Source organism: Lagopus muta, chromosome 4, assembly GCF_023343835.1.
Source record: "Lagopus muta isolate bLagMut1 chromosome 4, bLagMut1 primary, whole genome shotgun sequence".
In the NCBI taxonomy this organism is placed as follows: domain Eukaryota; kingdom Metazoa; phylum Chordata; class Aves; order Galliformes; family Phasianidae; genus Lagopus; species Lagopus muta.
The window spans coordinates 26,359,691-26,380,495 of NC_064436.1; the positions used below are offsets into that span (position 1 = coordinate 26,359,691).

The 20,805-nt window shown below is 42.1% G+C and overlaps 1 protein-coding gene across 8 annotated transcripts in view; it reads right to left on the bottom strand.

Moving 5' to 3' along the window:
* Positions 1-20,805, bottom strand: part of PTPN13 (protein tyrosine phosphatase non-receptor type 13) — a 111,398-nt gene that overhangs the window by 39,912 nt on the left and 50,681 nt on the right. For all 8 annotated transcript variants that reach the window (XM_048940954.1, XM_048940953.1, XM_048940952.1 and 5 more), the window contains 3 exons: positions 15,326-15,889; positions 7,145-7,240; positions 5,204-5,303 (listed from right to left, as the gene is read on the bottom strand). In XM_048940954.1, the coding sequence (XP_048796911.1) occupies positions 5,204-5,303; positions 7,145-7,240; positions 15,326-15,889 (760 nt within the window). The remainder of the gene's footprint in view (positions 1-5,203; positions 5,304-7,144; positions 7,241-15,325; positions 15,890-20,805) is intronic.

The window sequence follows — 20,805 nt, forward strand, 5'->3', positions numbered from 1 at the left end:
TGAAATAGTGCATGGGGGCAAGTGGGAGGAAGCTCAAAAAATGTAGTGCTTCAAGCATTTTCCTGGTGCAGGATACAAACGTCATCACTTCGAGAAAGCAAATCGACATCTTGCCTAAATGCAACAATGCCAGGCTCAGGCAGACAACTTTCTCTGGAAGGTGGAGTACAGTCCACCCTCAGGTTTCCAAGACCAGGACTGCACCTCTCTTTCGTCAGTAGAGAAGATACCATTGACAGATACAGGCAGAGCACTTCCGAGAAATGTGGAACACGCAGGTATTATTACTCCCACCAAAAACTCCAAATTCCATTCCTAACAGATAGCATAGCAGATAAAAGTGTTTTTCCTCTGGTTCCCCATGAGGCAAGCACTTGGTTTCTGCTCTGCATTTTGATCTGAGTGCAAATCACAGCCCTACAGCTGCTCATTAACCCACAGATGGCAGGCAAGCCATCACACAGATGGCCAACTCCAAAAGCAGCAAGTGTATATAGAACCTCAGCCAGTGTACTTACCAAGAATTAGCACAGATTGGGTCAGAGGAGGAGGCTGGAAGAAGGGAAGCGGGTGGACATTCTGTGATAATGCAATGGGAAGGTCAGGAAGAGACGGAAAAAGAGATGCATTTGGGTAGGAGAGGATGGAGATGCACATGGAATGTAGTGGAGAATGGAAGGAAAGGGAACAGAAGGAAAAGATCCGTGTCAGCAGCCGCTCCTGGAGAGAAAAAGGAAGAAATAGGGAAGGAGGAAAAAGAGAAAAAAGGACAAAAATCAGAAATACAAGAAGCAAAGAGGAAAAACAGGCACAATCCATTGCCACAAGGAAAGCATTCTGAGAAGTTCAAAGGGTAACAGCAGTGACAGAACACAAGAAGGGTTTCACCTTACTCTAAAACTACTTAAAAAAAATGATGGCTCCTGCTAGCTCAGGAGCAGGCTGTAGCATGAGTCCCACAGCCTGGCAAATGAGCAGCTTTACTGCTTGCTTAGCATTGGCTGCAGGTTCCCTTTAATCCAGATTCCCCCATTTGCTATACCTCAATTGTACGAGGTTCATTCCACAGGTAATTAAACAGACTGTCTCTAATGACACACTACAGTAGCAGTACATTTAAAATGCACTGAAGTATAGATGGTATCTCTGAGCACTAAAACTGCTCCCAGCTGCTGAAAGAATTCAAGCTGGGGATTCAGTCACATAATGCCCGAGACCCTGAAATCAAATGATCAGCCAAAACCCCCAAACTTATGAGAATGTGCTTCTTAAAACTATTTGTCAGCAAGTACTTTACTTTGAAAGAGCGTTTCTGAAGTCAGAAAAGCCACGTCTTCATCAGCACAAAACATTCTGAAGAAGCAACATGCAATATTCTGGATACAAACAGTGCATTATTTCCCCAGATTCCCCTGCTGAATTCTGTTGCCATCTTTGATGGTACTCCTTTCTACATTGCATAGAACTGCAAAGCTTTAGCAGCAGTTGGAGAACAAGAAGGAGTTAGCCAGCTCTGCTTTCCATTCAGCTCATGTAATTAACAGAGATACTATCAAACTATTATTGTAGGAACAAATTCTGCTCCTAGCTGCTTTGCTGTTTTGCAGTGGGTCTAGAAAAATGTAAAATTTGCTTTCAAGAGTTGAGACATTTTTAAAACCTTGACTATAATTATTCTTCTGGTTCTTCAGCAGAAAAAGCTTTTTTTAGCCTAAGGAAATGGGGGGACAAGTATAGAAATCAGTAAGGAACTTGTGGTACCCTTCTATGCCATTTCTCACGCAGTTGTAGAACAGTATCTTTTAGCACAGGCACAGATATGAAGCCAAACAACACCAGCAGACTCAAATGAATACCAGGCCTTGGAGAAAGACTGGAGAATTTCATCAGTGCAAGGTTCACACCATTGCTAAGCAGCAGATGATTCCATGCTGTGAGTACAGAGTAGTAGTTTTCTTCAAAATTCCACATGTACACAATCCAGCTCTATTAAAAGCACTTCTTAAAGTGAAATGATACATTGTAAAATGAACCATGAGAAAAAGTCTGCAATCTTTAATGGTAGCACTTTCACTTCCATAAGGGCCTGATTCGTTGACAGCAGTGTGACTCGCTTCCATATCACACACTACAGTCAGTTTCTGAAATATTTTGCAAACAGAAATAAAATTTCTCTATCAGTATCCACCAATTACTGCTGGCTCTCCATTAAGCACAACCATAGTGTTGAACTGGCAGCTTCCATGAGTTGAACTATTGGTGATGGTTGGACTGGGTAATCTTGTAGGTCTTTTCCAACCTCAGTGATTCTGTGAATTCAAACCCATTGTGAAAACAGGGCTGACTTCAGAGTGCTCATCAAGAAAGAAAGAAACAATGGCAAAGGAGTAAAGAAAGCTCTGAGCTCACTCTGTGCACGTAGTGCTAAGTGAACTGTTTGGCCATTCTAGTGCAGTGCTGGGGCAGCATACAACTGGAAGCAGAAATGTAGAGCCTTTTACTCTTTATCACCTCCTGTTCTTGTGCCTGCATCATGGCAACTCTCACTATTAGTACAAGCTGGGGGTTATAAGGACAGAGACTGTCCAACCAAAAAGACTTGGATACATTGGTAGATGGCAAGCTGGACACGAGCCAGCAATATGCATTCACAGCCCAGAAAGCCAACCATATCCTGGGCTGCATCCAAAGAAGCGTGGTCAGCAGAAAGGGAGGTGATCCTGCCCCTCTACTCTGTACTGATGAGGCCTCACCTGGAGTACTGTGTCTGGATCTGGAGTCCTCAGTATGGGAGAGACCTGTTAGATTGGATCCAGAGGAGGGCCACAAAAATGATCCAAGGGAACACCACTTTTATAGGTACAGGCTGAGAGAGCTGAGACTGTTCAAGCATGGAGACTAGAAAGCTCAGTGATTCTGTGATTCTGTGACCTGATAATGGGCTTTCAATATGCAAAAGGGGGCTATAAAAAAAGAAGGGGACAGACTCTTCAGCAGGGTCTGTTGTGACAGGACAAGGGGGAATGGTTTCAAACTAAAAAAGAGTAGATTTAGACTGGATACAAGAGTTTTTTTATACAAGGGTGGTGTTGAAGCACTCACACAGTTGTCCACAGAGGTAGTAAAAGCTCCATCCTTGGAGACATTCAAGGTCAGTCTGGATGGGGCTCTGATCTAACTGCAAATGTTCATCACAGGGGAGTTGGACTAGATGATGTTTAAGGGTCCTTTCCAACTCAAATGATTCCACCACTTGCCACTGTTACATGCATTCCAACCACCAAAGAAGTATTCACCCAGCTAAGCAATGCTTAAATACTTTTCCACTACAAGAAAAACCATTACATATATTTGCCAACACGCATACTTCTAAACAATTTACAGTTTTCAGGCACAGTGCAAGTGTTAAGAAAGCAATGCATCATCTCAGCAGACCAAGTAATGCTTCCAAGTCACCTTTCTTTTGCTAATCTGCACTCCCCTCACAGATCGTCTTAGACCCTGGCTCACTCAGATGCATTCGGGGCATGTAATGCAGTGTAGGAAGCACATGTTCCTTCACTTTAATCTCCATAGTCAGAGCATGGCTCTTAGCCCTTCTCACTGCACAGCACCCTGCAGGCCAAAATAACATAGGCACATCCCCTGTCTGAAGAATGATCCTGGGATGGAACAAAGCATTTTGACAGTTTTAAGGGAACTGATGTTTGTGGCTGCAAGCTCCAAATATCACGTTTTATAGAGAGAGCTGACCTTGGTAGTTTATCTTGTTTTTGCAAAGACTAGTTTTGCAAGCAGGTGTTCCACTTGGGCTCTGCATCACACACTGGCCGCGTGGGTGCAGCATGCAGGTGTAAAAAACCATGCAGACCCTGGGGAGAATAAAAGCAGAAAAGAGGCTGCGGTGGAAGAGAGAAGTGCACTCTGAAGCAGAGGTCGCCTGCTGGCACTACCAGCAATCTTCCTTCTCTCTCCTTTTCGGCAGTTTGCAATCTCTCAAGGGTTGGTAAGTAACAGTACACTTGCTTAGGGAGTTTCTGCTTCCAGCTTACGGGGATTATCTAAAATGGATGCCTGTATGTGTGTGAGGGTGCGTATGTTGAGTGGAACCTGTAGCCGTCTGTACTGCTCTGAGTGCATGGTTTGCTTGCCTCTGCTCCTGAGACATCCTGTCTCTCAGATTCAAGTGTACTCTGAAACACCATGATAAAAAGTTATAAATATCCTAAAATATTGAGCCCCCATTCTCCTGAGCCATCCCAAACAAAACAGAAGGCTGTTGAGATGGCTGTTGTTGCTGCAGTGAAGAAAGGAAACATATCCCGGCCTCCCATTTCCACAATAAAAGCAATTTCAATCATTTTGGTCAAGTACTGCAAGGTAACTCAGCATCTGACAGAGACAAAAAAAACCATTATCCATCTAAGAGGTCCATGTCTGAAAGATGTTCAAACACGATGGAGGCACTCACAGAACCCAGCAGGTATGGTCAGAGCAGCTGTTGCTGTACTAAAGCGTAGTACAAAGTAGAACTCACTTTATAAAGCAGTATTGATGAACAGGATTTGTAAAATAAATTAAAAAAAAAAAACAAAAAACACAACAGTGTATAGATTTAATATTCCAATATATATAATTGTAAAAGGCAGTTCAGAAAGCAGAAGTCGTTACTAAATGGGCCTACCTAGTCAGTGCTAAGGTTACACAAAAGCAAAAAGACAATAATGCAACACCAACAGAAACCAAGTGCTTGTCAATGAAGCAACTACACGGACATGGCTTATTTTAAAGCAATTATATATTATACTTCCATTATTAAGTGTGCACACTTCAAAATAATACTGATATCAATACTTTCTAAAACTTTTAGAAAAGTATAATCAAAATACAAATGATTTCAGTATTTTCAAGCAGTACACAAGCTCTGACCTTTATCAGATATAGCATTAAGACTGAGTGCAAACCTGTCTTGAATAAATATAGGATCTGAGTTTAGACTCCCAGCTGATATACTTACCTCTGTATGACAGTTAATGGTGAGACTTTTTCTGATTGCAGTACGCAATTATGAAATGCTTTTAGTGTCCAACGTGCAGTTTACTAATGTTACACAGAAGCCCATGAAAAATTTGCTCGCAGATTTACAGTGATTTCTCTGATAGAGACTGAGCATTCCAAGACACATTGCCTTCACATGGCTTACCTTGCCCTCTGAGAATGAGCTTGACTTGATGTGGAGATATCATCAGCACCTGGCAAAGCAGTACTGGCATCATCTCTCTTGAATCCCTCATTTCTTCTCACTGGCAAACCAAAACAAATTAGTATAGGACTGGGCAACAAAGCATAAGGAGCAATCCCATCTAAAATTAAGGACTTAGCAGAGATTAATTAGATTTTCATCAAAGACAACTTAGGGGGAATCTGGTTTCTATGTTCCTGATATTAGACACACAACCATTATGCAGTCATTTCAGTTCTCAGAGATCTTACTGCTTCCTCCAATGAAGGTAACAATACCACAAGCTCTTTGAGGAAGAAGACTAAGGCAAGACTAATTAAAAAAAAAAAAAAAAAAAAAAACAGCAAGAAAACCCCAGTCAATCAAAACCACAAAACCGCACACAAATGCAGAGACATCTTTGCAGCATGCAATGTTTTTTTTTCAGTCGCGAAATGTAAAGTGGTAGAGACACCATAAAAAACTGCTCAGGAGCAGAAACAGAGCAGGTAGGTAAGGAGCAGTGCTACAGTTCACAGGAAGGGAATTAGGAAACCAGAATATTGCTGAGCTACTGTGTTTAATTTCTGTCTCTGAAATCTGACACTTTTCTATGATTTATGAAATAGTGGTCATTCTTTCCTCTTTTTGCTAATAGACTTAGTTGCTTTCCTGTTGACAAGTCATCTCTTTTGCTGATAAGTCCTCTGCAGCAGCACAGGGATTCTACACTTAGAATGTGATTTTGCAAAGCATTTTGCTTTTTGTCTCTGATTGTACCCACAATGAACAAAGGCAGCAGGAGGGCTCTTGGTCATGCAGACTTTGAAATTGTTCTTTACATCACAGCTGTTTTGCTGAACCCAGCAGTGCAGGCAACCAAAAGTAGCTCTCTCTCACTAGTACAGACCTCAGAAATTTTTGGCTTTGGGCAGATATTCTCAAGCAGCCTGGTCTGAATGGCAAGACATGGAACCAAAGTGAGTTACAGGAGCCGTGCCTCAAGACCAAGATTGTTACTTGCTGCTTGCTTCTACTTCCTAGGCTCTGGCTCAGCATTTAGGAGGATGACAGCCAAAAACATGAGGAAAGCTGAGCGTGGTGTGTACAGAGAGGCTGGGTGAGCAGCGCATACAGAACACACACAGGGCAGCTGTATCATTTTTCTTGGCTATTGTTTTCTTTTTACATTTTGATAAAATGGTTCATCTCCACCACTTACTATGACTTTGCCAAGCTAGTTATTGGTTTCATCCTCTGTGCTCCTCTTGACGTCTTTTCACCATTTTAGCACTTCTCCAAAGAACATCTCAAGCATTTTTTTACACGCTGTGCTGCCATGGTGGGAAGGAAATCCCTCCTGCTATTTCTCAATGAAAAGCACTTCACACCATCTCCTGCTTTGCCAAGCCACTGATTCTGTAGAACTTACATGCACTTCTCACATAAGTAGATATTTTTGAATTACACCAAAATTTTTGGTTTATAAATTATCAACTATTTCATCCTCACAGAGAAGCCTTCTGAAGACCAAATAATTAAAGCATACATGTTCTATATAAAGCTTTTGCAATTTACTAGAATTGTATGCCAGCAACAGCTTGATTGTTTTTGTGCCTGGGAAGGCTGCATGCCATTTAGATCAAGTCCTCCAGGGAATTCAACCATTTCCACCTATTCCTGACAAGTTCTCTTTCAGAATGTGAAATGTCAAACTCATTTCTGCACAGACTGCCAACTGTGCTGAATTGTATGCAATTATGTAATTACATGAGATCATCTTACAACTTCAGACTAGTGGTAATTACCAAGCCTCCTACTACAGATTTAGACTTCCCTCATCTTTTTTCTTTTGTTTTTCTTCAAACAATTTTCTTCACTTTTTTTTTCCTGTTTTGTTATTTTTTTAAGCAGATAACTTACCTTGCCTGAAATCTGCTTCTGAAGAAATAATGGATGGACTTTCACTCGAAGTACTGTAAACATCGCTGTGGTATGATTTGTACCTTCTCAGAGGCTCTGAAAGTTGAAATAAGGCTATCAGAATAGTAAGAGAACAACAGTTCTAATGTAGAATCAAACACAGTGCAATGAAATATGCTCTGTTCTCAGTATTTTAAATGCCTCTCTGTGCTTAGGGAGCATGAAAGCCTAGGACACCTGGCTTGGTGAATCCACAGAGCTGCTTCCACAGCCCAGGGTTCTGGGGGCTGCTGCCCTTCTCCTGGCTGCTTGGGGAGATCCATTCCTCATAACTCCCTCTCAGAATTACTCCCGAGTTAAAACTGATGGTTAAAACCCAAAAAACTCACCAAACAAAGAGAAACAACCAAAAGGCAGAACAAAACCAACCTCTACCACCCAACCCTAAAGTGATGTACATGTCTGTGCACACCTTTCATGTGTAGAACGCGACAACCGCAGCCCAGCCCCTGGTTCCTTCTCTATGAAAGAGGAAAAACCCTCACAGCAAGAAAGCGGGAACTGGAAAATTATAATTCACTCACGTTTGACAACCGAAAAAAAATATCTTAACAATCAATTAATGAGTCTCTCCAGGACTTTTACTGAACCAGAACAAACTGCATTTGAAGAGAAATCAGAACAACACAGCCTCAACTGCTCCCATCGGTGGATTCTTCAACACACTGAAGCAAAGGAGGCAGTGGAAAATCCATGGTATTTGCAACAACCTCCCAGAACATTCTCGCATGCAGGCCAGTGAAAAACCACACAGTGTTTCTAAGCAGGAAAGAAATAAAACAAAAAAGCCTCCATCGTTTACCACTTCAGGATATCTCTCCAGTTGTCCTTTCCAGAAGGCCTTTGGCCCACATAAAGGTAACATTCTAACAGCTGTAGATACAAACGCAAAGCATGGCAGTAAAAAATGGAAAGGTTGGAATACAAAATGCTGAGCAATGGGGCAGGCAGCAGAAGCAGATTTGAAGTTACTGCAGAGTGCAGCTGGAAGAGATGTTAACCCAGTGGTACATCTTCTGAGAGACAATTGTTAATAATGAGATTATTATACAGAAATAACAAAAACATCTTTTCTGCTTTATCCAGTGCTGTTGAAAATACAACCAGAAAACAGAGCTCTTTTCTAACACAAATTCAGTTAATTTTGCTTCCCCCCTTCTAGAATGGAGTAAGAAAACCAAACCACATGAAACTAACAAAGAATCCACACATAATGGTGAAATGGAACAACTTGACTTCTTCTAGGGATGGCATGACGCAGTTAAAAAAAAAAAAGAGAGAGAGAAAAAAAAAAAGAAATGAAGGAATGGGGCAAAAACCAAAAACCTCCAGTATGAAAAATGTTCTTACGGAAAACCAGTTATTTGCTGTTTAGAAAGGAAGAAATTGAGCTCAGTTGGCAAGCTAAGATGCCTTGTTTGGGAACTAGGAGCAGCTTTTCTTCAGCAGAGCAAGCACTCTACCTTGCAAACCCAGCACTAAAATCCCCTCCCCTTTCACAACTGTTACTTCAGCACCCTGGATTTTAATGCAAAGAAATTCACCATCAACCTAGCCATTACTTGACTAAATAGGGAAACAAAGCCCAAATTTGGTAGGGAGCCTTTTGCTGTGTTTTGTTACAATGCTCCCACCCCTTCAAACAAAGCATCCACCCTACCACAATACAGCAGTTACAGTGCAGAAACACTTAAATGAAAGTAGATCTCCTCTTTCCCAGCAGTTTTATTGACTGCTGATTTTGCAAGTCTGCTGGCTGGCTTTGATGCAAGAGGAAAGGAAGGGCACAATAAAGTACAACAGGAGATTCTGAGCAGATCTTTTTTCCACTCAGTCAGCAGCTGGGCTTCCTGAACAACACACAAACTGTGCCTCCAGCCCGCTCCTTTGAGACATGGCGTTCTGCACAAAATCCATGTAAAACTTTAAATCAGGAGCCCTGAGCTGAGCTCCCAAGCCAAGGAGCATGCAGTCAGAGTCCTGATCTGATTGCTGTGGGGCATTCTCTCATTGGCAGCAGCTCCCGGCTCTCAGCTGTTGATGTGATATATGCACACATCCTGACCACATGAGATCTTTGCCAGGGGCACAGACAGGATGTGCAGGGCAGACCAGCAAGCATTGGATTCAATACTGACATTACCACATCTGCTGTGCTTGGAAAAACTCACCAAATAACTCATGCTGCCTTCTTTCCTCAGCACATCCTTTTTAATTCTAACACATCACACTGAGATTTAACTTCAGACAAGACACATGGATCTTGGCCAAACCAAACTCCTTCTAAATAAGGGCTGGCCTCCAAAGGTCATGAGCCCTGACTCTGGGATCGAGGTAAAGTTCAGCTCTTCATGCAATAGTTACAAAAACGAGGATGAGCTTCCAGCCCAGTTGGTGGGAAGACGAAAGATGAAATCCGCAGCAGCAAATGAAGGGAATAAAGAACTTCTCTCCACAACCATAGCTTTCCCCAGGACTTTTTTTAACAAACCTTGCTGTTTCACACCTGGTGACTAAGGAGAGAGCATAGGATTGATTTAACTCCTAGAAATATCAAACACACTGTTCAAAACTTATTCTACCAACAGCTTTTCCTATATATCACACCATTACGTGACAGTCTCTTAACAAAACACCCTAGATCATTCCATACCTTAGTGGAAAGAAAAAATAATGAAACAAACACAAAAACTACCTCTGAATTTCAGTACATTCTAAGAATCCATGATTACAACATCCGTATAAAACTTGTGATCCAACCAAAGCTAGCACCAGGTACCACCCAACGCAGGATGAGCAAAGAACCCAGGCTGTGTTGCTCAGTGCTGAAGTGGTACTGTTCCCACCTCCCCACAGAAAGCAGCAGAGCACAACCCCACAGACCTCACCTAGCACAAAATAACAAAAGGCAGTATTTGTGCAGGGCAAGGCATGCGAGCCCAGACACGTCACTACAGAAAGTCTTATCCCAGCCAACTGCAACAGAAATCAGAACCGCATTCAACTTGGAATGCCATTATCCCGAGCACATGACTCACATTAGATACACTGGTTTTCAAATACATGTTATTGCAAAATTATGACTGGTTGTACAGAGAAGGAAAAGGACTGAGACAATGTCAGAGTTAAAGGAGTAGTTTTGTGAAAAGGTGCTAGTCTGCTCTGTGGGTTGTAGAGGTAAGCGTCTTTGTTAGCAGAGTTTCATTACAGTATCATTAACAGTCCTTTGAGGAGGGCTGGGATGTGCTTCCCTCACAAGGGTTTAGCAAATAGGTTGGAGTCATGTTCACCCTTCTTTTTCCTCTTTCCATCTAATCAAGCTTCAATGACCTTACACAAGGCAGAACAGCACAGGTGCAGGTGGGAAGACTATGGAGACCCAGTCTGAATTCCTAGTGAGGATCCATCCAGACAAACAGCCACGGGAAGAAATCTGTTCCTCTGGGGCAGCAGTCTCAACCCTTGTTTTTAATACACAGTTGCCACACTCTGAACAGAAAAGCTGTACTGAGCATACCAACCATGTCACCACTCTGACCGCTCAGAGAACCTAATGGTCATCTGGTAGGCAAGGTCCGGCACCATCTGGGTGACAGGCAGGAGCAGAGCTGTGTAGAGCTGCCAGTCCCACACATTTCCAGGGCCAGAAGGGGGAAGGGCAGCAAGAATTTGGTGCCTTCCACCATTTTTTTTCTGTACCTTGATCACACCATCCAGGACGAGGCGTGTGCGCACACTACACACACTCTCATACGCTGGCTGTAAGTATGACAAACACAGTCTGCTTTGGTTTTTGTTTGTTCTTAAATGTTTTGTTAGACTGAGATAATCCCAAACCTGTTCCCAGACAGTGCGAGCTGCTGCAGATGTGACAGCAGATAACACCGGCCACTCTGCAGGGCAGTGATGGGATTACAAGGTCTGTTTTATACCTGATGCCAGAACACTTGAATTTTAGACTGTGACATAAATTTTCTTTCATGAAAACCCAACTTCCATAGGCTCGGTATAATTTATGATTTAAGTTTTTCCTTAGGTTAAAGCAGTTCATTATCCCACCCTTCAGCTTCACAGCTGTGATCTGTGATCACTGTTCAAGCTGAACTCGGTCCACACCGGGCATACCAACTACATGACAAACTCATCGCACTACCACTGCATTTAAATCATCCTACAGCACAGTGATGGTAAGACATGTGTCAGCTGAGCCTCCGTTTGCTTCCACACGCATGCTGTGATCATTACTGCACATTTCCCCTACTTCACCTACAGAATAATTGAGTAAATACAATCCAGCCGAAAGAAGTGTGCATTTCACTGGATTCACTGAGATGAGTTTGTAGGGAAGCTGTTCCTCTTCTGTGCTAAACCCCATCTCCCACTTCATCACTTCTCCAGCAGCTTCCCAATTCCAGTCTCTCATGTGCATGCACTGTCTGCAGACATCTTTCCTCATTCACAAATGCAGCTTCAAACTATGGGAGTCTTTAAAATCTGGAACATGTGGAGTACCCCCAGACATCCACCCCTTGTTCCCAATCCAAACACAGCAGCCATGACGTGGAAGCTTTATTAATGGGGTCCGGATGAGTCTGCACAGGAATTAACACTTGGTGAGATAAACACACCTGTGAGGCAAAGGCTGATCTCTGGAGGCACAGAACACTACTGTCTGCTCTTGTTGACTCCATAGAGAAAGCAGCAGTAAGCCAAGCAAAAAATCTTCCTTTCAGTAGGAAAAATCAGATGTAAAAAGAGAGAGGGATAAAACCAAACTGAGGCTCTGGAACTCACATGGCTCCAACTGCAAAACCTTTTAACAAAGTCTTGGGAATATTCCCAAACCACCCCCACATCCCCACCCCTGTAGTCACATTCCAAAGCTTCATCAAGATCCAGTTTCTGTTATCCTCCCCTATTCCTCCTCTCGTCTGCTATTTGCTGCACAGCCAGCCCTGTAGCATTGCCCTCAAACCAGGTCATGTGCCCCTGCACCAGGACATGGCAATCCTTGCTCTCTGTTCCCTCATGTAAAAGACGGAACGTATTTTCTCTCTAAGCAGAGATGTTGCCAAGGGTGCCAAGCGAAAACTGCCAGGGTTTAAGAGAACAACAGAATCAGCTCATTTGGTACCGATAATTGCTCGGTTTTAATTAAGCTCCCCACAACTCTGTTACAAAAATAGGAATGAACAATCACAGATGAGACACAGCACTTATTCTTCCATTTCTTGGCATGATTAAAGCACATTTTGGAATCTGCTCTGAGTGTTCAGAATTGGCTGCTGTATCCCTGAACCGGATCGGATAGCAGTCCTCTGCTCTTCCCCTCACACCTTCTGGCACCCGAGAAAAGTCCCAGACTTTCCTTAGCATACAGCACATAAACACAATGCAGAAGAAGAACACAAAGACAGCAGTTCGTCAGCACCCGAGGCATCCCGGCTGCAGATTACAGTGCAGTTTGGATGTTCAGTAGCTCACTACAAACAATCCCACTACAGCACAGCTGTAATTAAAGCTCTGTCATTCTTTCCACTATAAACACTACTTTTCATGAGTTTATAATTTAGGTTGTAAAATGTGCTCTGAGTGCAAGCTTGGTGTACTGGAGCCTGAGCATGAGAACATTCTTTTTTTCCAAGACAGCCAGCTCCTCAAGGCCTTGTGAATAACAAAACAGTTTGCGAGCTCAACCCAAAATAAGTTAAGGGAGAAATAAGCCACGTGTCACTTAAATTCCTGTGTAGATTGAAGAGGGAACTTATATCTGGCATACCAAGTCGAATGCCATTTTACAGTTCAGAAACTGAAAAACAAGTTACAGCTGCAGGCAGGCCTTACTCAAATCTAACATGCAACCTTGACCTGGGTTCGGCTGGACTGCAAATGGCCCCACCACATCACCAAAGAGGGAGATAACCTCTGCACTGCTGAGCCCAGCCCCAGGCTGGCTCCCATGGCTCCTAGCCCATCCCACAACTCCATGCTGGAGCAGAACCTTCACTGCTGACAACCAATCTGTTGGAACACCTTGTTCTCCTGCTCCTCCTTCCTTCTTTCCCAAGTTAACCATATGAGGTGGTGGTGGTGCTGTATTAACCTTCCAATCCAAGCCATTCTGTGATTCTATGATTCTAATTCCTATATAAAAAAAACATTACCTATTCATTGTCCTAAAACACCTCCTCTAATTAAAATATCACATTCACAATCTGCTATTGGCTCCCAACTTATAAGTAGAGAAAAATGGAGAATCTAAAATAAAGCTCTAAAATAAAGCTCATGGAACTCTAACTACAACACAAGAGTGAAAGGCATCTTCTTCTTCTATCAAGAGCAGAAAAGAATATTGCAATCCAGCTATATCTGTTGAGAAAGTACCTAAGACTTTTTTCTAGCAAGCAATGATTGTGAATTTCTTAGGATGGGCAGTGACTCACTGTAACTGCTTCCATCTGCCCTGTATAGATTTGTCGCTCAGCTCGTCTGACTGCAGAGCCCCAGTTCCTGGTTTGCTCACCCATTCCCCAAATGAATTGCACAGTTTCACACATCTGACCCATCTCAGATGGCAAGACACAGGAGGCCTGTTACATTCTCTGCCATTTACCAATCTGTTTGACTGAGAATGAGAAAGCCTTACTCATCAAGGGGTTCGGCCGAGCTTTTGGTTTTGCTGTTGTGCAACACCAACCTGCACAAAGCTGAACTCCTGACCAACAAAGCTGGTTATCTTTGCTAATGCAGGGAGTGGCCTCCTCTTGCACTCTGTGAGGTGCCTATCTCTAAACATTTGAGGTGACTCACACATTTGATATGGTCCCCTTCAATTCCACACTCTCGAACCAAAACCACAAACATCCCCCTTTGCCACATCAGACATCTCAGTAGATAATTACAGATGGTGAAGTTCTATTCTGAACAAACAATGGTTATCTCTACAGTACTATTTCCATCTACATTCATTCCTTCACTTGATAATGTAACCCTCATTAAAAGATGTCAATATGAGGACACAAAAAATCTCCATGTGTCCTTTCTGCACAATTGTTACAGCAATCACAGCAGGTTTTTAAACTGCCTATGCCTTGTCAATACTGCTCCTTCTCTCTGAAGCACAAGGCTCATATGCATGGGAGAGAAAGAATTAACTTCCCAAGCAACCTGCAATATAGGCTTCTCCTGGAATCACGACAGGAGTGATTATGGCAACTTCAAACTCTGATAAAAGGCTTTATCATTTCTTCCTAATAGAGATGTTTCTGAGGAGGTCTTTACATCTCAGAGCAGAACAATGAGACAGAAAAAACATCACATAGTCATTATTTCTGCCATAAGACAGCCAAGTGAGTTTTCAATTGTGTGGACTTTGTACACATTAGAATAAATCACTCAACTAGCTCTGTACACACAGCTTTTCCAGCTTATACCTTAGATAAATAAATTATATCTTCTGGCCATCAAGAACAGGTTCTGACTCGGCACTCAGTTCCAATTCAGCTGAACTATATTTATAACCCCTGAAAATCAAGTCACATACTCAAAACAAACAAAATACAGATTCTCATTATATGGCTCCACATAAAGATGTTTTCAGAAGTTTCCACAGAAGCTTTTTTCCTCTCCCCATGTTCTTTAAATTAACCAGGGGAGCTTGCTGATAATTATTCTCACCGAGGTAAAGATCTTAACATAAACCCAAAAGAAATTACATACTTATGGGCTCAACTGGATCATCCAGAATTATACAGAGCTAAACCACAGATTTCCAGGTGACACACCTCTTTTTCTCTGGGTTATAAATCCATTCCTAATAACTGGAGAGGAATATTTTCTTTGAAGGGAAATCACTGTTGCCAATATTATTTTTTCCTAATTTCACTTGATACTAGCTGGCTTAAAGAGAGCAACTATCTTTACTGAGAAAGTAATCTGCACAAGCACTTTCATTTTTATTGGCAGCAAATGTTCTAATACTTAAATTTTACTTAAAAATAGAAGGCCAAGGTAAAATCTCAGTAGTTCCAAGAATCACTACAAGAGAATTCAAATTTATCATGAAGAGAAATCTCTGTTTAGTGACTGGAATAATTCAGAACATCTGAAAGGTTCACTAACCTTCTACATTCATGGCTTCCCTCAGGAGCTGCAACTTCTTCTGTCTCTCCCTTATCCTGTCAAAGGCACTCGATATTGCTGCGGAAGTTGATGTCTCAGGCACATGGCGTGTTTGGTCCAGTTTCTGAGGTCCAAAGATATCCAGTGCTATGCTCCCATCGGAGTATCTCGCTTCTTTGTTTCTGGTCATAGTAGAAGTCCGTACAGCGAAGGTCTCACACTGATGACTGTACTTGTGAGAGTCTGAAGCATGATCTCTCTCAGCTGCTTTGTTGGTCGTGCAAAGCAAGTCTGTGGAAGAAGCCCACACCTTCCGCTTGGGAGCTGCATCTGTGTGGAGGTGACTTTTGTTTTCAAACTCATTGGTTTTACATCTGTAAGGATAGAAAGAATCTTCCTGTCCCGAGTTGTAATCTGAGGAAATGCCCTGGAAAAATTCCTCCTCGCCTTGTGTTCCTCTCATGGCCAGAAATCCCATCGACTTGCTAAGCCCTTTGTTAAGCACTGTCTGTTGAGAGAAATGAGTCTTGTGTTCGTCACGTGCATCAACCACTGAAGCTTTTCCTGGAATAAGGAGACATTTCATATAAGTCATGTTATATTTAGTACACAGGAGTGCAACACACATTATGTACCTGAAAGCACGCACTAAGCATGCATTTGACATTGACTTCGTCATGTGAAACACTGAGATAGCTACTTAAAGACTGGCTCAGTCAAAGACAAAACTCCAAGTACCTCAAATCTGAGAAACATTCCATCTTATTTCTGAAGAGCTCGAGGAAAACTAGTGCCCCTCCTAATTCAGCAATAATGTTAAGAAGTACTACTAGCTATGCACTGGAATTTGACTTCTCATTAATTCTGTTGAAGTCTGGACGAGCACCAGAAGTACTGTGTGATGATTAATCTGAAATCAGCGACTCCTTTCACCCCTCACACCCAAACACCCAACCTGCAATTTTTAATCACCTCCAAACAAGTCTAGGTTTGTTCCACGGATGTACAGATGCCTTGCAGTAGTATCAGTAGTAAGGGAAGAATGACTGTGTAGTTTGGTATTACAAAAATCCCCACTTTTCCTGTAACTTTTTTTGGTAATGACTGGTTTTGGTGATAACAGTCTCTCAATACGCTGAATGCTCCAGAACAAAAAACTGACGAAGCGTCCAAGGTCAAGACGATTCTGTGAGCCTGCACACTTAAAGTTCTGTCATAATGAGCACTGCCTCCCCTCCTTCTCACTTACCACGAAATAGCTCTCAGATTAGAAGAAATTGCCTGAGGTGGAATGTTAGCAGAGAAATGTGTATTCTCAGAAGAATACCATACCACTGTCACTGAAAGGTTTTGATACTTATGTTCATCTCAGATGCAACATTTTGTAAATGTACATGCCTAATTTTACAGAACTAATTACAAGCATCAGTAATGACATTTCTTAATATTCACAGATGAACTGAAAGCCTATTACTCTTGCTAAGGCTTTCTGATCTCAGAATAAAATAATAATAACCGTTTAGAGAGTCAACTCACAAAAGAAAAAAAAAATCAGTATCAGAGACTGCTATCTCCTGTAGGGAAAACTAATATATTTTGATTCTTATGCATTATTAAAATTATAAAAATCTGAAGTCTATTTTAGTAATCTACACTGTTGCAGTAGTCTACTCACAGCTCCCACTGATCAAATATATTGCATAAATTACTATGAAGTCCAGTGTTTTCAACCTGCAGAACACTCACTGCCTGACTATGGAATCTGAGCTTTCTCATGGTTTTCTCATCAAGAAAAGCCATCAGGGCTCTGTTCTGTTCAGGACCACCTAAGTACTGTCTGCCCACTCAACTGGAGATGTACAGCCTTTCCTAGAACTAGCCCCTTTCCCAATGTGTTATTAATGTATACATCTTCTAAGAAAAATCTGCCTCGAAGCCCTCCTCAGAACAGAAAACAGCCTTGAGTTCAGAGTACATGAACACGCTGTGCCCTGGACCCATCCTCAGAGCTATATCTCCTATGCTGAGCAGGAGGGAGAAATCAAGGGCCACATCTAACACAGTGGGCCTGTGCTGATCTTCCTATAATTTGTCATCCTTTTGCACTCAGTTCCACTGAATAGAGGATGACATTGGTAGCTGCACTCAAAAATGCTTTAAAAACTTGTGATTTTGTACAATTGGACTCTGAATGGGGGCTCTTTGCTTTCACTTTCTGTTTCTGCGATAGTAAGCTGAAGACAGGTGCTTAAAGAAAATCAAACCAAAATGCTCCTTGCCTTTTATCCACATGCAGACATCTGATAGTAAAACATTAGGGTTCTGATTGTCCAAAAGGTGCCTTGTAAATAATTACTGTTCCTACATATTCCAGACAGTAAAAACAATAAAAGAATAAAACAAAAATGTTTGCCAATGAGAATGAATTTATCTTCCAAAATAATGGGACACATCACTCCATATTTTACAAACACAGTCCTAACATTAAACTCGATGCAAAGTATTTATCTTTGTGGCAAGATAAATCTCATGACATGTCATTATCTGTTATGCCACTCTCTGACCAAGCGCCTCCCACAAGGCTGGTGAATTACATGTCACATTCAAGGGCACAGTAAGGCCTTTCCGCAAACAGCCTGTCACAGTGATGTTCCCACCATCTATCCAAGGCAGTGTGACAATACCCATTTCGCAAACACATACTTCATAGTCATGCACCTCCACATCAACAACAGACATTCCTAAAAGGATTCTAACGCCAGGATTGGAGATGAGAACAAAAATTAACAAAAGCAAAACGCTTCATGATTTCAGAGTCACACCAAAACAGCACAAATCAAAAGGAACAACAAGATCAGATCTGCTACGCACAGGCGAGAAGCAGCAGTGGATGAGCAAAGCCACCAGTGAACAAATATAACTGGGAAGGAGCACTCTCTACACTCCACTGCAGTTCCATGGCAGTGCAGAACTCAGCCTGAGTGCAGCGGGAACCGTTCTTGCTCACGCAGTGGCTCAGAAAATGCAGACTTTCTTCTTCTTGCCTTACTTACCCAACAGGGAATCCCTCATGAGGAAAAGTGAAGGCCACATGTGCTATCTCAATAGCAGTGGCTGGGAAATCACTCACTGCTGCAGCTTCCTCACTGATTCAGCTAATTGTGCAATGAGAAAGGGCATGAGGTGTCCCATCAGGAAACACTGGAGGAGGAACTTCACTTCCACACCGCCCTTCCACTCCACAGCCTGGTGATGCCTACAGGTCATCATTCTTCACCTCGCTTCCACACTGACCTACGTTCCCAATGTGTGGTTTTAAGCACATCACCAAAAGAAATCATGGCATGCCTTAGTATTTGCCTTTGAGACTGTAAAATTTTTGTGGATTTTTTTCTTCTTTCCTTCCCCTTCTCATTCCCATTTTTGCTCTTCACCAGTCTTGGCACTTCTTCCCAACTGTGCAAGACCCATCCTTCTCAATATGATCTGATTTCACTCAGCTCCCTTCAGACGGCTTCACAGTGTCACCATGAGCTGTTTGAGAAGCATGTTTAGAAAGAGAAGAAGAAAAGACCGTGGGACAAAGGGTACAAAGCCCAAAGTTGGGCATCCTCAGAAGGATACAAACAAAACAGCAATAGGTATTTTCATGCCCACACTTTGCAGCAGCCAAGAACCCGTGCTGCCCACTGCCCCTGAACAGTGGTCAATACAACAATCAGAATACAAAGCTTCTCAGTGAAGAAGAAACTCAAACTGCAGGAACCAGAAAACAAAGTGAATTATCAAATCTGAAGCAACCAGCAATCATGCCAAGCTAATTCTTCCTTTTACAATAATCCTATTCCCACTCCTCCTAAACTGTACAAGCAGTACTACCACCACTGTCACAAAACCAACCACCGTAGAACTTCTGCTGTTTCTTCTGGACTCGCACAACACAGTACCTCAGTGCTACCTGTATCAAAAGGTCTTCAGCAACTGCAGTACATCTCTTTCTGCTCTTAGCCCCTACCTCTACCTTTCCACTGATGGTACATTTCCAGAATCACTAGTGCTTCCCTAATGCCACAGTCTTCAAAGCACCTACATAATACATTTCTAACGTCTATTCTCAGTTGCATAGCATACACAAGTCCAAAATCATTAAGCCAGTATACAGCTTACCCACTGCATTTAAATTTCAGCTTTTATGATGAAACGTGTGGCAAAAGGGAGGACTGCCAGTGAAAAATTGTATACTAAGCATCAAAAAGAACCTATCTGCACAATTAAACTTTTACATCTTTAAATTCTAATGCCTGGCAACATTTCCATTACAAACTTCCTTTGAGAAATGGCTTCTGTTTCTAAGGGAAGCTCTTGTGACCTCTCTGAAGCCTCTTGGTTCTGGAAAAGACATCAAGCACCTCACCTGACACCACACAGAAGTTACTTTGTGCTCCAGCTCCCAGCAGTGTAACAGGACAGAGAACTACTGCTCCGCATCGCAGAAAAGGGGACAGGTCAATCCAATAGCAGTTAAGATTCTACAGCATTGAAGTCCTAACAAGAAGCAGGCTTTTCCCTTCCCCAGTAACTTCTCTGTTAAAACAAACTCTCAGAATACTACCTGGGTTCTCCATTTCTCATATCGCCTGTGGGTGTTTATCTTCTACTTGATTTTACATTAGTGCAATTATTTATAATTACTGTAAATAATTCAAATGCAATTATATTAATTGTATGATTCCAAAGTATTATATATAGTGAGAGAATACATACCATAAGAATAGCAATTAATCACCAAGAATTCACAAAAAAAACCACCAACCTTCTGGTGCTAACATCAGAATTTAAGTTTCCACACTGGTACAAAAGACAGAAGTTACATTTTCTACATGACTATGGACCTGCTACCTTTATTGTCTTCAGCTTCAAACACAAACATACTTTTTCCTGACAGTAGTGCTATTTACAAATCTTCACTCTAACTGCCTGTAACCTTGGCAATTTTCACCTGAGCTGTAGAGCAGCATCTGTTCCTAACCCAATTCAGCTTGTCTGCAATCACCTGTGTGCTTGCTTGATCACACACAATCAATGAAATGTGATGCAAGTGCAAATGGCATAATGCAAACAGAGTGTATTTATTTATATAAAATAAATCAAGTGCACATTTGTTGAAATCCATTCTGATCATCCTTTTTTGTTTGCAAAAACCAGAAAGCCTTTTTAGCTGCCTTTTAGCAGAGGTTGTGGGTATGTGCAGTACATCATACACACACTGGAACGAGGGGAAGAAAGAGAGAGGCTGCCTACACATACATGAAAGAGTGGACTATTGTTACAAGACCATGAGGTCTGAAAAGAGGAAGTGGTTCTATGTAAGTTTACAAAACACCTCCCACACCGTTAACATGCAGGAAAAAAAGTCCTTATCCCCAGACAATGTGATCAGTCTTTCAGATATGAGTGGGCAACTGGTGGAGGGGTTGGGT